Source organism: Pseudonaja textilis, chromosome 3, assembly GCF_049901715.1.
Source record: "Pseudonaja textilis isolate UNSWEBS1 chromosome 3, rPseTex1.2, whole genome shotgun sequence".
NCBI classification, from domain to species: domain Eukaryota; kingdom Metazoa; phylum Chordata; class Lepidosauria; order Squamata; family Elapidae; genus Pseudonaja; species Pseudonaja textilis.
The window spans coordinates 74,670,567-74,687,335 of record NC_141992.1 but is presented as its reverse complement, the minus strand read 5'-3'; the positions used below and the strand labels follow the sequence as shown (position 1 = coordinate 74,687,335).

General features: G+C 34.6%; 1 protein-coding gene across 1 annotated transcript in view; it reads left to right on the top strand.

Annotated features, from left to right (window-relative positions):
- Positions 1 to 16,769, top strand: part of COL24A1 (collagen type XXIV alpha 1 chain) — a 148,503-nt gene that overhangs the window by 47,119 nt on the left and 84,615 nt on the right. The window contains exons 8-14 of the mRNA XM_087930128.1: positions 5,261 to 5,305; positions 8,141 to 8,194; positions 9,773 to 9,817; positions 10,651 to 10,704; positions 11,518 to 11,562; positions 14,714 to 14,767; positions 15,497 to 15,541. Of these exons, the coding sequence (XP_087786254.1) occupies positions 5,261 to 5,305; positions 8,141 to 8,194; positions 9,773 to 9,817; positions 10,651 to 10,704; positions 11,518 to 11,562; positions 14,714 to 14,767; positions 15,497 to 15,541 (342 nt within the window). The remainder of the gene's footprint in view (positions 1 to 5,260; positions 5,306 to 8,140; positions 8,195 to 9,772; positions 9,818 to 10,650; positions 10,705 to 11,517; positions 11,563 to 14,713; positions 14,768 to 15,496; positions 15,542 to 16,769) is intronic.

The following is a 16,769-nucleotide window of genomic DNA, read 5'->3' as shown; positions in this document are numbered from 1 at the left end:
CCTGAGAACTATCTGTCCATATATTCAGGACATCCAAACTAGCCTGCCTCTATCCCAAAGGTGCTTTTTCAAGAGGCAACTGGAGTTTCTGGTTTTTCTTTGAAAAAGCTGAACGAGCTTCTTCAAAACTTTGATGATCTGAAGAAGCTTCTTGAAAGAAAAAACCAGAAACTCCAGTTGCCTCTAGAAAAAGCACATTTGGGACAACCATGACCTGGATGACTGAGAATCTCTTTAGATCACCTGCCTCTAATTCAGAACTAACTACTTAAGCTTGACATTGTTATTTTAGATTGAGTCACAAACCTTTACAAAATGTTTTTGTAAAATACTATAATCACAAATTTAAAAAATTATAGTTCGACACCAAAATTTATCTGCCTGAGGTTAGGATAAGATTGCACTGTTTGGTTATTTGTTTGTTTATCAGATTTTATCACTGAATATGGGTTCAATTCATCCATTCAGTTCTGTCCTTCTGCAGTCAAATGAATTTGAAACAGGCAGGCTTTACAAAATGTATGTGATGTTAAAGTTTATTGCATGACCAATATTTTGTGAAGCCATAATGTAATTTGTTTGATTTTGGCTTTAAAAAACCAGCCTTTTATAAAACAAGATTTCAAACTTTGTGATGCCATAACCCTCTAAAATATAAATAAATTGTTTGACAACAAAGCCACCCTCATGAATAATTAAGGTTGAGCAAGAAATAAATCATTACATTTTCATTTATAAACCAAATAAAATAATAATATAAATTTACAGCTTTATAAAGTTAACCTTTCACTGAAAAACAACAACCAATAAAGCAATCCAATCTAAAAAAACATATTCTATATGAGACGAATAAGTTTTTTTTGTTTTGTATCATTCCTACTTTATTTTTGAGAAAGATATTCTCATTTTTTGTTCCAAATTTATTTTTCATGACTGCATGCTTTTTATAGTAGCAACTAATCCTTATTTTGATGTCAGCTTATCCAGGCAGAGTAGAAACAAGTTGTCAGTGATCCAGCTTTGTTCACCAAAGGATTAGATATTGTTTGTGCATTAAAAAAAAGAAAGATTGCTGTTAGAACTTGTTCCCATCCTGCCTGAACAAGCTGACAGCCATCTTGTCAAAGCAAAACCCATCGGGTTTCTGAAAGCTGAGCTGGAATCTTATCAGAACGTGCTTTGGACTTGATTAGGATAAAGCTGGCTGTCAGCTTATATCGAAGCAGAGTGGGAATAAGCTTTGGTAGTGAGTTTGTTTTCTACAAATAAGCCCCACAAAATCTGCAATTCCCATCAAATCTGTTTTTTACTTCCCTGGATGGTCTAGCTTATTCATAATGATTACTCCGCCTTTGTATCTTCTGTATAGGAGGGTGCATAGTATATATTTTCTGTTGCTTTTAAACAATATGTATATAAGAAGAGAGACAGAAAAAAGGTATTAGTATAGTAAAGTGGATTTCAGAGAGGTAAATTCAGTTCAGATTTTAATTGGGCTTCAGACAGCTGTTGAGGTTTCTACATGTGTACCAGGGAGCTTTTGATCCCACAGCAAGACCTCTGTGTTAATTACCCAGCCACTCACTCAGGAGAGTTGATCAAGAAAAAAATTGAATGTGATGTAACTATTGCAAATGTCTTGCTGGGAATATGTGGAAGGGATAGGTGTTTTTATGATTGGGAATAACATTCAAATGATATTTTACTTGTACAAAATGTCAAGCATGTTTTTTTTAAAGGATAGCTAGTTAATTTGAAGAATTGCCAACCAAATTTCAAACAAATTTGTAGAGGCTGCTAATTATGACAAACAATGGGTTTAAGCATGTAATGTATTATTGTGTGTTCTAGAACATATTTTAAACAGAACAAGAATAATATATCAGAATGAATTAATATTGGATTCACCAGTGCCGTAAACAAAACATGACACATCAGCATGCTTCATCTGAAAATCGTTACACATTGCAGACAAGTGTGAAATTTTATTCATTGGATTTATATCCAATGTTTCGTTCAGAAAAGAGTATTCTAAAATGTTTAGATTCTAAAATTTCTTTCCATGTATGGAGTTAATACAATGAGGTTTAAGCAATATCTAGAAAGCCTGCTTTATATTCAATTACTATTTAATTTATTCCAGGTGAGAATAAAAAAGGTCCTTATTATCCCAAAGGTCCTTTTTCAGAGAGAAACTGGGTTTTTCTTGTTTTTTCTTTGAAAACTTTTCACTTCTCATCAAAGAAGCTTCTTCAGCTCTGACTGGATGGTGGGGAATGGAAGGATTTATATACCTTGCAGACAGCACAGTGCCTCAGTGCCTCACTAAAAGGTTGCAAATTACCAGCTGTGCAGGGAATATAAATCCATTCCCCACCATTGAGTCAGAGCTGAAGAAGTTTGTTGTATGAGAAGAATAGAATAGAATTCTTTATTGGCCAAGTGTAGTTGGACACACAAGGAATTTGTCTTGGTGCAAATACTCTCAGGGTACATAAAAGAAAAGATACATTTGTCAAGAGTCAAGAATCATAGGTACAACACTTAATGATAGTCATGGGGTACAATAAGCAATCAAATCATACTAGGAAACAGTCAATATAGATTGTAAGGATACAAGTGACAAAGTTACAGTCATACAGTCATAAGTGGGGGGGGATGGGTGATAAGGAGTGATGAGAAGATTAACAGTAATAGTAGTGCAGACTTTGTAATAGTTGAACAGTGTTGTGGGAGTTATTTGTTTAGCAGAGTGATAGCTTTTGGGAAAAAACTGTTCTTGTGTCAAGTTGTTCTGGTGTGCAGTGCTCTATAGCATCGTTTTGAGGGAAGGAGTTGAAACAGTTTATGTCCGGGATGTGAGGGGTCTGTAAATATTTTCACAGCCCTCTTTTTGACTCGTGCAGTATACAGGTCCTCGATTGAAGTGAAACATCTTCAAAGAAAAAAAAAGAGAAGTCCAGTTGCCTCCGGAAAAAGCACTTTTGGAACAACCATGACCTGGATTGACTGAGAATCTCCATAGGCAAAAAAAGCATTATAGTTCCAAAATTACAAATCAGCCTAATACAGTTAATCCTTGACTTACAACTATAATTGAGAACAGAATTTCCATTGCTAAGCAAGACAGTTGTTAAGTCAGTTGTGTCAGATTTTATGACCTTTTTTCCCATGTTTGTTAAGCAAATCCCTGCAATTGTTAAGTGAATTGCAGAATCGTTAAGGGAATCCAGCTTTCTCTATTGGCTTTGCTTGTCAGAAACCAGCTGGGAAAGTTACAAATGGTGAACACATGACCCCCTGTACAGTGCAACCATCGTAAATGCATCCAGTTGCCAAGCAACTGCATTTTGATCACATGACTTGACTATGGTCGTAAATATGGGAGACATTGTTAAGTCACTTTTTAAAATGCCACTGTAACTCCGAACTAAATGAATGTTTGTAAGTCAAGGATTACCTGTGTTTTTCAAAGAAGCTGCATGAAATTATAGTTATACAAGTTCAATGATTAGAATGAGTTCTGGTCACTTTGTCAATTTTTTTTTCTCATTTGTATGCATGTCTGAAATAATCAATTAGTAGCTGTAGTCTACTGTCTGGATTCTCAGACAGAAGTTACTGCTGTAACTACACATTTCTCTTAAAAGGTCAAGAAAACGGGGCAGGCCACATAAAAGTACTGCAGCTGCCTGATAAACAAGGACCTCTGTCAGCTGCAATGTTTCTTTACCTTTACAGACTAATTATCACTAACATGTACTTCCATTGTTAGCTTTAAAACTCTTTAGAATAACTACCACAAAAAGGAGTTAACTTTCCTTTATGTAGACTAAGAGGAAGTGAAATGTGCTGATGGATGAAGTGGAAGGATATTAACTTAGGAACCGCAAGAATGCATATTTATGTTCAGACCTAATTTACATGTGAAGGATTTGCACTTACTCTTCAAATAATCCCTTACTTCATTCCTCCCTTGTTTTATTGATACCAAATTTTAAGAAACAGGTAAGTATTTCCCACTAAATTGTCAAGCTATTATCACATTCATTTTGCCAAAAACATCCAAAAGGTGGTAATAGAATATTTTCGGATTCTTTCAAAATACTCTCCTCCATATCAAACTGTACACATGCATCATTTCATAATGGCCATCTGTGGCTGGGAAAATGGTTAAATGTGTGTTGTGATCTTGTGGTGCCAATGCGTATCCTTTTTATATTTCTGTTGCAATTACCTAAGGGTTGGAGCTCATATTGTGATGTTATGTTTCATACTTTTGATGTTATCAGCTTTTTGTATCCGTTCCTGGTCAATGCCTTTCTTAATTTAGACTTGAAAACAATTTTTAAATGTTTGTTTGGGAGAATATGAATTCATATTATTAGCAGTCCTAATCAATCTACTCCAGAATGAAGACTTCGTTTATCTATGTTTGCACAATGTGGGTTATAGATGGTTGTTTCTTCCTTCCCAGGCTAGAACTGCGCAGTCACCCAGCCAACTTCCATTCCTGAGAGAATTTGTATTTCCTCACTCCTGGTCCAACATCTTAACGCTTAACCATTACATTACATTAGCTCTCACCAGTTAGTATATTGTATATTATGGGATTTCCTCCATCACAGTGTATTGTATATTTCCCATAATGTATAGCATATTTGATCAGAAAGTTTCCCAAAACTTTTTGATCATACATGCAAAATAAAAGTATTGTGAGTTATCCAACAGGTTTACATCAGCTATTTCACTGAGATGCTTCTATTGTCATAAGAACAAAATATTTCTTCAACATCATATAAAAAAATGCTAGCAAATATCTTTTTCTAGCTAAATTCTTAGAGCTCTGTGGAGAATTGTATCTGCTATAATCAAATTAGCTTCTCAAGATGCTCTGAAAAAGATTTGGGATTGAAAAACTACTTCATCTATATATAATTATAAATTATAAATATATAATTATAAATATATGTTTATGTTACATAAAACAAACCTACGTTCAATATCAGCCAGGTGGCATATTAGAAATTTTAGTAAGTAATTATATTGAGATAAGGATTTCTCCCTCTCTATATCAGTAATATATACTGATACGTGTACTTCATGTCCTGAAATTTTGCCAAGTCTAAAAGCTAAACTTGGCAAAATTCTCTTGGGAGAGTTTTAAAAAAAGGATTGTGCTTGTTTCTGTTTATATGGGGACATATGGGAGTGTTTTAGATTTCAGTGCAATATTTGTTGTTGTTTTTTATACCTGCAGGGTTTAATGGGATATCCAGGACCAAGAGGGATACAAGGGGAGCAAGTAAGTAAAGCAATCATGATTTGATATGCTGTATATTAATCCCAAATATTTAATAAGCTCCTCATGCTTGCTTGGCGGGTTGTCAAACGTCTTTTGTGTGAATATGGGCCAATGTTTAATCCTGCACACCAATTAAAATCTCACATATCAGACAACTATTGCTAATCAAAATAAAAAGCAGTGATGTTGATGATGAGCTTGCCGATTTGGTTGCAAATGTTTTGTCCCCATTCGAGGAGTTCACTTTGGATTGGGATTGTCTGGGGGAGAACTGGCCTTTAAATACCTTTCTGAATCATGGCCTGATTTCAGATTGTGTGATTGACTGGCTATAGTTGCTAAGCCATTGTCCTTGGTTTTAAGTATTGTCTGTGTGATAAAAATTAGTGTTGTGTTCCGATGTCTTCTGAAGATGTCATTGTCTGGTTTAGGGTTGATTTGATCAGCTGCAGGTGATGTAGTCCGATTTCTTGGGATCTGTCAAGTTCTAACTTTATAACAGTGTGGCTGTTCGTTGGTATTTAAATGCTGTCTTCGGGATCGTGGTTGATGTTCTTTCGTTCTAAATGAAACTTACAACTGTTGTAACCCAGGCGAAGTCAAGGAGAGTAAGGGAATTCCTGGAAGCCTTATTTTCCACCAATAAATTAATATATTTATTTATTTGTTTGTTTGTTTATTTGTCAAGCGATTATAAGATAACGGGTATAAGTATAAACATAGTTATAAATACATGAAATGGATACATATAAGAAAAATAAAAAGAAACAAGAGGAGGTACGTTGGTGCGCTTATGCATGCCCCCTACAGACCTCTTAGGAAAGGGGTGAGGTCAATAGTAGATAGTCTAAGGCAGGGGTCCCCAACCACCAGTCCCTGGACCGGTACCGGTCCGTGGAACAATTTCTACCGGGCCGCCGGTTTGCTGGGTGCCGCCATCTTGTTTTGATGAAAAAGTGCTTCCGGTGAGCTTTTCTGGGTAGAAAGCGGCGTTTGGGTGCTGAAAGAATCCTCGCCTTGCCATGCGTGCTGATGCCGGTACCGGGCCGTGGATGATTTTGTGATGCCGGTACCGGGCCGCGGCACAAAAAAGGTTGGGGACCACTGGTCTAAGGTTAAAATTTTGGGGGTTTGGGGAAGAAACCACAGAGTCAGGTAGAATATTCCAGACATTGACCATTCTGTTGCTAAAGTTGTATTTTCTGCAATCAAGTTTGGTGCGGTTTTCCTTGAGTTTGTATCTATTGTGTGCTCTTGTATTCTTATGGTTGAAGCTGAAATATTAATTGATAGGAAGGACATTACAATGTATGATTTTATATACTATACTTAGATTGGACCAAAAGTGGCGTAGTTCTAGGTTTTCTAGGTCTAGAATTTCAAGTCTGGTGGCATAAGGTATTCTGCAAGAGTAGAAGAGTGGAGAACTCTTCTTGTGAAATATTTCTGGACTTTCTCAGCTGTGTTAATATCAGATACGTAATGTGGGTTCCAGATTGATGAGCTGTATTCAAGTATTCAATATTCAAGTATTGAATACAAGTATTTAAGTATTGAATTCAAGTAAGATACACTGACGTGACCCAATCTACCAACCACTTAGAACAAAAGAACAACATCAACCACAATCCTGAAGGCATCACACAGATGGTATTTAAAACCAAGGACTATTACTCAATAACTATAGCCAGCCAATCACACAACCTGAAATCAGGCCAGGACTCAGAAAGATATTTAAAGGTTAGTACTTCCTCAGACAATCACAATCCAAAGTGCATTGAAGATGTCTCCTTGAATGGGGACGAAACGTTTGCAACCGTATCACCAAGCTCGAAGCTCAAACAAACAACATATCAACTCGAGCTACTAATATTCAAAGACATTTCAAAAAGCAGTGAGCAGGAGAGATGAATCACTACTAATTGCTTAGATATTTATGACAATGATTCAGAAGAAGGCAACGTCTCTCACAGTATTTTAAAACAATGACAGCATGTTCAACTGTTACAGATTTTTAGTTGATTTCAACCACAAAAACACACATTAATTCATTGCATTTAAAAACATTTGCAAATTGCTAAACTGTCCAATTGTTCTTTGAGAATAATAGAAAATAGAATTTATGAAAAAAGAATAAGTGATAAGTAACAGGCTGCCTCTTGCTGTTAAAAAGGAAAGTAGAGAAATTATAACTATATCACCATTCACAAATCTGTCATTAACTCCAACACTTCAGAAAATTTTGAGTCACTAAAAATAGGCATTAACCCCAGCTTTTGAATTATTTCATTAGGATATTTGATGAGAGTTGGAGTTGATGGCATTCAGTTGTAGATAATCAACCTGTTGATACTTTCATTTCAATCTAAGCCAGGGGTGTCCAACCTTGGCAACTTTAAGACTTGTGGACTTCAACTCCCAGAATTCAGCAAAGCTGGCTGAGGAATTCTGGGAGTTGAAGTCCACAAGTCTTAAAGTTGCCAAGGTTGGACACCCCTGATCTAAGCAGTCATACAGCCCTAGCATTAGTGCACTCTGTGCACTCTGCTTTATAAATCTCACTCTTTTGTCTAAAGAAAATGTACGATTTCTTTTATTTTTTTCTATACTCTTAAAAATTTCCTAAAAAGCCAGGTTTATCTATTTTTCAAGACCCTACAAAATGGCCCTGCTCTTTACCTCACTGCTTTTGAGTTACACTCTCCGCTGCTTACTTGAGTTATGATGCTGCATACAGAATATATTTTATGTAATCTTAAATGAAGAGTGGATTTGTAATGAATATTTTATACTTACATAGAGGATTAAAGTGTATTTTTCTTCTTCTCAATTTAGGGAATTCTAGGAATGACTGGCAACCCTGGGGCTCTTGGTTACCCTGGCAGGCAGGTGCAGTAACTATACTTCAAGCCTAAATTACCAGAAAAGATAATTGAAAAAAATAAATCAAGATATCCTTATCTAATTTTATTTGTTGTATGCTATTTAATGTGTGTAGTTTGCATCCAAAGTATACTTATTGCACATATAAAAAAGTGTAAGGTTCTTCTAGAATTAATCCTATAATAGAAATATTGACATTATATCTAATGATCAAAGAAACAAACAGGTTGAATTTTTAGAAGAAACATAAGTCAGAATTCTAGAGTCTTTAGTCTGAGGCATCCATTGCTTTAATTTGGCTTGTTCCATCCACAGTAAATATACCATTGAGATCTTGAATCAGCACTGTTTTTAAAAACGTGTTCTCAAGTGCTATAATTTTCATAAAACAATGAACCATTCTCTCTAATAAACTATAGAAGTGTCATAAAACTTTTCATAAACAGAGACTTCAGTCCAGAATATAAAAACTATGCAATATACGTTTTTCTATTAACTAAACTATCCAAAACTATACAGTTGAAGGGAAACCATTCTCTTACTTATCAATATTTCATTCTAAAAAACCTTCTAGTTTTAAAATGAAAACATTCCCAATAGTATAATTGAAAAAAAAAAACCCTATCATGTTTTAATACATGTATATCAGAAATCAGTACTGATTTAACATAGGTAGCTATTTATAAAAAAGAATGTAAGAAATAAGAATTAGCACTGGTATAATTTTTGCTTTTTCAGTAATAACAGTGATGAACTAAAAAAAAGTGCAATGAATAGAAGAGGGACAAATGCATAGGAATTAACAGCTGTCTTGTAGGGTGGATTTCTTTGTTATGGTTCTGCAAAAACACAAACTTAAGAATACTTAGGGCCCATCAGAGGTAAGAAAAAGGTCAGGAAATTAGCTTCCAGCTGCATAAAAAAAAATTCATATGATGCTTAAAGATGAACAGCTCCTTGTGTTGCATTAATCTCCTTACTGATCTTTATAGAGAGAAAAGGGAAAGTTTTTATAACAAAAATGGAAATATAATTGTCTGGATTCCTTATAAAATACAATTAATATGACATGGGCGATTTCAAAAAAAGTTTTCTCATCCAGATACTCAGATTAGTTTCAACTTTGTTTTTAGCTTCTGTAGCAATAGTTAAATAATAAACTATTATCATGGACATACAGAATTAAAACTTTACGATACTGTTTCATAGTTGATTCCATAACTCAATAGCATTATGCTAGCCATTCTTAAGGAGCAAGAATTTAAAAGATTTGGGATGGGTATATTGGTATTATGTTGATTGGGAAATATATGGAATCACATCCAAGCTTATTATTTTATTGAAGTAAGACTGCAATTCTCATGAATGTTTGACTATATCAAAAAAGGAAATAGTACCCATACCAAAGGAATTATGTATCTTTTACAAGCCCTTTGAGGGCCATATTGTATGTACTGAATATTGACTGTTACAGACATGATTTCAAAAAGCATGTTAACCAACATTGCAAATTAATACATTTAACACCTTTTAAATATATTGTTTTCTTGTTTGGAAAATAAAAGACATGTTTTCTTGTGCTAGGGTTTAGCAGGACCCGAAGGTAACCCAGGCCCTAAAGGTGTAAGAGTAAGTAAGCATTATATGCATGGCTTTGTTTGCTCAGCCATAATTTAACATAGGACTAGAGATATTTCATGCAAAGTTACTCTTTCTCTACTCACTGATTAATCCTGATTCATAAAATGAGTTTCATTAACATGCAGCTTTTATTCTCATCGTCTTCAATCTGTTCATGCTAATCCTTCAGTTTTTGGATGTGTGCATATGTGAATAGAAACCTTTTCGTGCCTGTGGTTTTATATTAAATCCTGATATACTATTTTGTATCAGAAGACTACATAAATAAGGGCATGCTTAGGTGACACTATTCAGGCTCTGCCTCTGAAGTCAAATAAAATCAGAAGGACAGGTAGTCCTGGACTTATAGATTACTTTAGATCAAATTCTGAAGTTATGACAACTTGCCCCATAGTCACATGACTGCATTTTATGTGCTCAGCAGTTGGTCCATATTTATAGCTGTTTGTAGCATCCCATAGTCACATTACCATGTTTTACAATGTTTTTACCCCAAAACCTGACATTTACTTCCATTTTTTGGCAAAATGAGCTCAGTGTGAACAATTGGTTTATTGTGGTGTTTACTTAACTATTGCAAAAAGGTCATAAAATTGGTTTGGTCATGTGGTGACTTGTTTTATGACCATCACAACTTACTACTGTGACAGATAAGCTCCATTAAGGTCATAAGTTTCCAAACATTATGGAAACAACCAGAATGGGACTTCAGAAATTATAAAGTTTATTTTTTAGTTGTGTTGGTAAGCTTAAAAGTTGAATATAATGTGTTGGGGAATAAGTTTCTCATGTTCTTGTTTTTCTTATTTATAATTCCAAAGGGTTTCATTGGACCTCCGGGAGTGGCTGGGAATCCTGGACCTGAGGGAGAAAGAGTAGGTTTTATAGAATATAGAATACATTGTTCCACCCACAATAAATATACCATCGAGATCCTGAATCAGCACTATTTTTTAGTTTTTTATTATAGGATTCATATTTTATGGAAATTTATATTTCAACCCTGTTGAATGATTGCATTGTGCATGGGAAATAGTCTTAAAATCTGTCTAAAATGAGCAAATCGATTGTTATTTGATCTGGCTGTAATAATTATATTATAATTTCATTGTGTTGCCACTCACGCTTGCTAGTCTGTTTCCAGACCAGTTCAGACTTCAATTCTTTTAAATTCTTTCAACAATTTAAGCCAGTTTATATGAAGAAACTTCTCTTCCCTGGAAGACCCCTCTGTCATAATCCTTACTGAAGTCTAAATCGAATTAAATAAATCAACATGGTCCATATAATTGTTTAATCTTTTATAAATGGGATGACTCGTGATCTTATTTCTAAGGGTATCTTTGGTGTCCTCAGTTATTTTGCACAGTAGGACTAACTATTGACTACACAGCAATGTGGGTAAATCATAAGAATTAAGAATGAGCTTTAAAAATACAACCCTGAATATCATTTGTGGTCCAAAATGGGCAAAATGAAAAAGTGATCAACACTTATGAAAACAAATGTGAGTAAGCTGAGGCATCTTTGCTCAACCAAAACTATTACTCGTGAAAGAAATTCAATGTAACTCTCATTTGGTAATAGTAATGATGAATAAGCACAAACAATATAACATGAAAGAACAATAATAGCAAAAATAAACCTGTAACTTCTATTGAAAATTTAAATTTTGTTATTTTTTTCAGGGTATTCCAGGTTTACCTGGAAAAAGAGGTATAAAGGGGAGAATAGTAAGTGGCAAACATTTATTTCATTGTATGGTATCATTTATTGATTGACAGCTCAGTTTATACAGGTTAGACTTATTTCTAAATATAATGAAGTGCTTCCTGCAGATATATAATTATAGGATTACTGCATAAGATTTCCAAAATTCTGGATGACCATAGATGGCAGCAAAGCAACACAGAAAGCTGTAACTCTATGCTGCCAATTTATGAGTTGTTCAGGTTTTTGCAGCTAGGGATCTGGTCTCCTTATTGCACCTTAAATGTTCTTTGTATATTCTGCATTAAAGGGGTTAATTTTAATTTAATTTTAATAAAATTAATTTATTTACTATTTATATTTTTTTCTTTACATGAATTGTAAATCAATTTGTAAGAAAATAGAGCATAACTGGGGAAGATGGGCAGATCCATAGTGAATTCAGGAAATTCAGTGTGCTAAAACTCAGTGCTTTTAAATTATAAAAACTTCAGAAACAACATTGGTCAATAGTATGTGTCTTTTTCTTTGGGAGGCAGTTTCAGACAGACGCTACTTAATTGAAGAATTAGATACAGACTTAGTTCTCAGTTAAAGAATAGATGCCTTTTAAAGAGGGTCCAAAACTCTTATTTCAATTACAAATTTCCTGGTGATTACAGAAAATACATGTTCACATGCCCTATCATCTTTCTTTTAAAACTTTCTTACATTTTGCAAATGTAAGCAGGTATGTAAGTTTCACAGGTATTAACCATAAAAATTCTTTAAAGAAAGATAGATAACTTCTGGGAAGCCAATTGGAATATTTGTTTTAATAATGCCAATGAAGGGGAAAAAATTTCAATCGATTAGTTTTATTAATAAGGAATTATAATCCAAATTATAATCCAAATACCAGAATGAATGTTATGCTAAGATATTTTATACTTCCAAATTTGTATTTTTCCATAAGTATGTACATTACATACCAACTAGCAAATTTTAGTATATGTTAAAGTTATAGCCACCTGGATTATATATGATACATAGATTTTGCAAACTTCATATTAGGCCAATGGGGTAAAGGCTTTTTATAACTAAAATTAGTATGATAGAAAATGCTTACCTGTTGCTGTAATTACAAAAACAATGCATTGTTACTTCTAGTAAAATGTGAATAGGCTTCTTTCTTGGGTAGTAGTATTAAAGTTGGTGGCGTTTAACTTCCTCAAACAATTGCAAAATATACTAATAGTAATTTATGTGCGAGTGTGTAATATATGTGTGCGCTTGTAAAGTTACATAGTAAGCATTTGGACATGTGGAATTAATTGTGGCTGTTTGCGGAACTGAACATTGTTTTCTTAGCCTTTTTAAATGAGTTAAATTTGATAAAGTGTTGCCTTGATATATTAGTGTTAGCCAGCCAGAGAGACCACTAACCTTGAAGTACAACTGGTCAGCATTACTTGGTATTTTTGGTACTATTTTAACCCTTGCTCCAGTGGTGGAATTCTACCAGTTCGGCCCAGTTCTGCAGAACCGATAGCAGCGATGAACAGTGGAGAACTTTTCTCTCCACCACTCTGCTGTTGTCTTTTCAGTGATTCAAAGGCTTTTAGGTAAGGAGCAATACAGGATTCAAGGAAAGGATGCCCTTTTATCTCTTTCCTCTTTCTACAGTAAAAGTGTCAGCTTGTTAGATTAATAAAAACTTGTATATAAAAGCTGCTAGATTTCAAAGCATGATTGTGAAGTGTCCTCATACTTGAAAGTTACTCCTATTTCGTTATCTGTGGTAAACCTGTACTTTGGGTTTTCTGCTAGGATAGGCACATGCTTATACTGTATCCACTTAACATTCTATACAAGACTTCTATAACCCTGAGGTTCTTGCTCCTGGTTTGTTTGAGTGGCAGGAAACCTGTGAGTCACTGTAACCTACTAGCTTTAGAACTAAGTTGGATGAGTTCTCTCGGGTTTTCAGTGTTTCTTTAGATAGGTGAATTTTGGTGATCATGTGACCATGGGATGATGCAACTGTCATAAGTGTGAGCTAGTTGCCAAACACCTGGATCACGATTATGTGACTGTTTAGGTGGTAGGCTGTCCAAAATTTTGAGGACAAGTTGTTGTAGTGCCACGTGTTCGGTACATTACATCGTAACTTTGAATGATCGCTGAGTGAATGAATATTAACTGAGAACACTGTTACCTTCCCACCAAAGTGGTACCTATTTATCTACTTACATTTGCATGCTTTGGAACTGCTACTGATGGACAGAGGTGGGGCAAGGAATAGAGCTCACCCTGTTGTATGGCCCTCGTATCTCGAACCTGGGCTGCCAGCTTTCCAGCTGACAAGCTCAACGTCTTCAATCACTGAGTTATCACACCCCTTCATCCATTAAGTTAAGTTGATGTAATGAAACAAGCACATTAAAAGTTTCATCCTGAAGCTGCTTTGAAATACATAAATGTATGGCTGGTTATATGGATCTTTGGTTATTCGGGTTTTCTCCCACGTAAAATTGGAACTATCTTGGCGACATTTCGACGAAATCTCATTTGTCATCTTCAGGCTTGTGTCTTTAGTTTTGTGCTTCTCCAGAGTAATTACTCTGGGGATTACTCCGAGAAGCACAAAACCGAACACACAAGCCTGAAGATGACGAATGAGATTTTTGTAAAAACGTCGCCAAGATAATTCCAATTTTACGCGGGAGAAAACCCAAATAACCAAAGATCCACATACAAATACCCGCAAAAACCTCAGAAAACATATATATATATATATGTGTGTGTGTGTGTGTGTGTGTGTGTGTGTGTTTTCGTAGATTTTCATGGGTACAGGTATGCAGGTCTTGGCGTGTTCGGGTCTTTTCCCGAATACACACACACACACACACATGCAGTATCTACACACACACATGCACACACACACACTCTTAACTTCAAATCTGAACTTCAAATCTGTTGCGGTAAAAAGCATTTTATGTTGAATGATACAAATGATTTGTTAGTGTGTTGCATGACCATTCACATATGTCAGATTTTATGGGAAGCTGCTGAACCAAAAACACCCCATCCTGAAAAAATATTTGCATTTTCAAAGATGCCAGAGAATAAGAATATAATTATTACCAGATTATTTTTATTAGTATTACAATACTCTTTTGCTGTTTCAACCAGGGATTGCCAGGTGATTTTGGAAACAGAGGCCCTCCTGGTCCTGACGGAAGCCCTGTAAGAATGATATTCTTTATTTATTTATTAGATTTTTATCTGTCTTTATTACTTTAACTCAAGTGGCAAACGTACTTATCGCTTTCATTTTCCCCACAATAATCCTATGAGGTAGGTAGGTCTGAGAGAGAGCCAGAGAGCGAGAGAGAAAGACAGCAGGAGAAGTGAGAGAGCAGCTGGTCCAAAGTTATTCAGCCAGTTTTTCAGCTTCTATCTTAATTTGTACATCAAAACCTGTTGATGTCATGTGCTTAATAAAAAAGAACTTTAGGATACAAAATGTAACCCATTTTGTGACCTTTTTCTACCTTCAGAATTTCAGATATTAGTGGGGACATAAATGTAGTTTTTTTCAGTTTATTTGTTTGTTTTGCATTTTTTTAAATTGCTGAAGGCTTGCAGAGGTATGAAGCCCCAATTTTACTTCCTAAATCCAGTCCCTAGTGTGTGATCTGCCATGCAAAGCAAATGTTCCCTTTGAACTTAAGGAAACTGCATTTCTGACAAGACACAATACAAAAGGAAATAATGTATTTGTAGATAACAGGGTACAACTCTTTTGAAAATAAGATGCTGAATTTAGAAGTGTCTTGGTTTTTTTTAAATATAGCATTGTTTCTATAATTTTCTTGTGTAGATTAAATGTGCAGTGGATTGTTTCTATGTTTATTTGAATCATATATGAAGACATATGTTTATTTTCAATGGCATAACTTAACTTTTTCAAAGGGAAATGTTGGTGGAGTTGGTCCTCCTGGATTTCCTGGACTTAGAGTGAGTATAAATTGTTGAGAAGCTCTTCCTAAGTTTAGGTTAAGTATTTCTACAATTTGGTATAGGTACATGTCATATTCAAATGATAGTTATTTATGCAACTCTTTAAAGATACTTTCTATAATTTCATTATTATTATTATTACTAATATTAATACTAATAATACTAATAATAACAACAACAACGACATTCAATATCCATGTAGATAGTGTGTTGTCTGATTACCATTCCTTTGAACAATACTCAGCATCATAATAGTGATGATTTTCTCTAGGTATAATCTTACACTACCATTAGTTTTCCTTCATAATATTAATACATATTAATTATTAATACTCATTAGAATTAATAATAGCTTATAGTAATCAACCATAATGATAAAATTAATCTTTTTCTTGTAATTTTAAAAGTTCTAACTTTTGTTTCTCTTATTTAACCATCAATAGAACAAATCTCATATACTTTCTTACAGTTTCTATAATTTCATGCAGTTGTTTGACTATTTAGACTTTTAAAAAAAATTCCTGTAAATAAGTGACTAATTTGAATATTGGCCATTTTAGTTTACTATAATGCATACATAATATAAAGCTGGGTTTCTGGCCAGCTATTCTACTGATAAAGGGCTTCTGTCTGACTACAATTGTATAATTTTCAGCAAGACTTGTATAAATAAGAACCATACACCACAGGACTACATGGACAAATTTGTCAAACAATTTTTAAAAATTAATTATGTTTTTAATTCTGAGTACAAAAAAAATGACATACTTAGCAACTGTGCATGGCTTCCCATCAAGCTGGAAGAAGTGTCAACTGTCATTCAACATAACTATACATTACTTGGATGAGGGTTAGAAAGTAAGGGTACTAATACTGTAGTTGGCACCAATATAAGGGTGAGTATCCCAAAGGTGCTTTTTGAACAGACAACTGGACTTTTGAACTGGACAGTGTTTCATTTCTCATCTAAGAAGCTTCTTCAGCTCTGACTAGATAGTGGGGAAAGGAAGAATTTCTGTTCCTTGCAGACAGCTGAGCTATTGAGGCCACTTGGAGGTTTGTCTGTGTCCTCGAGGTCACCTGAATCATTGGGAAGTTGAAGCTGTGCTTTCTGCAGAATGTTTTCTGCCCTGTGTCTTTTCACTGTTAAACATAGGTGCAGGCTATTGGGGATAAGCCTTTGTTGTCTGCATCTCAAACTGAAGCACAAATGGTTCCTATAGTC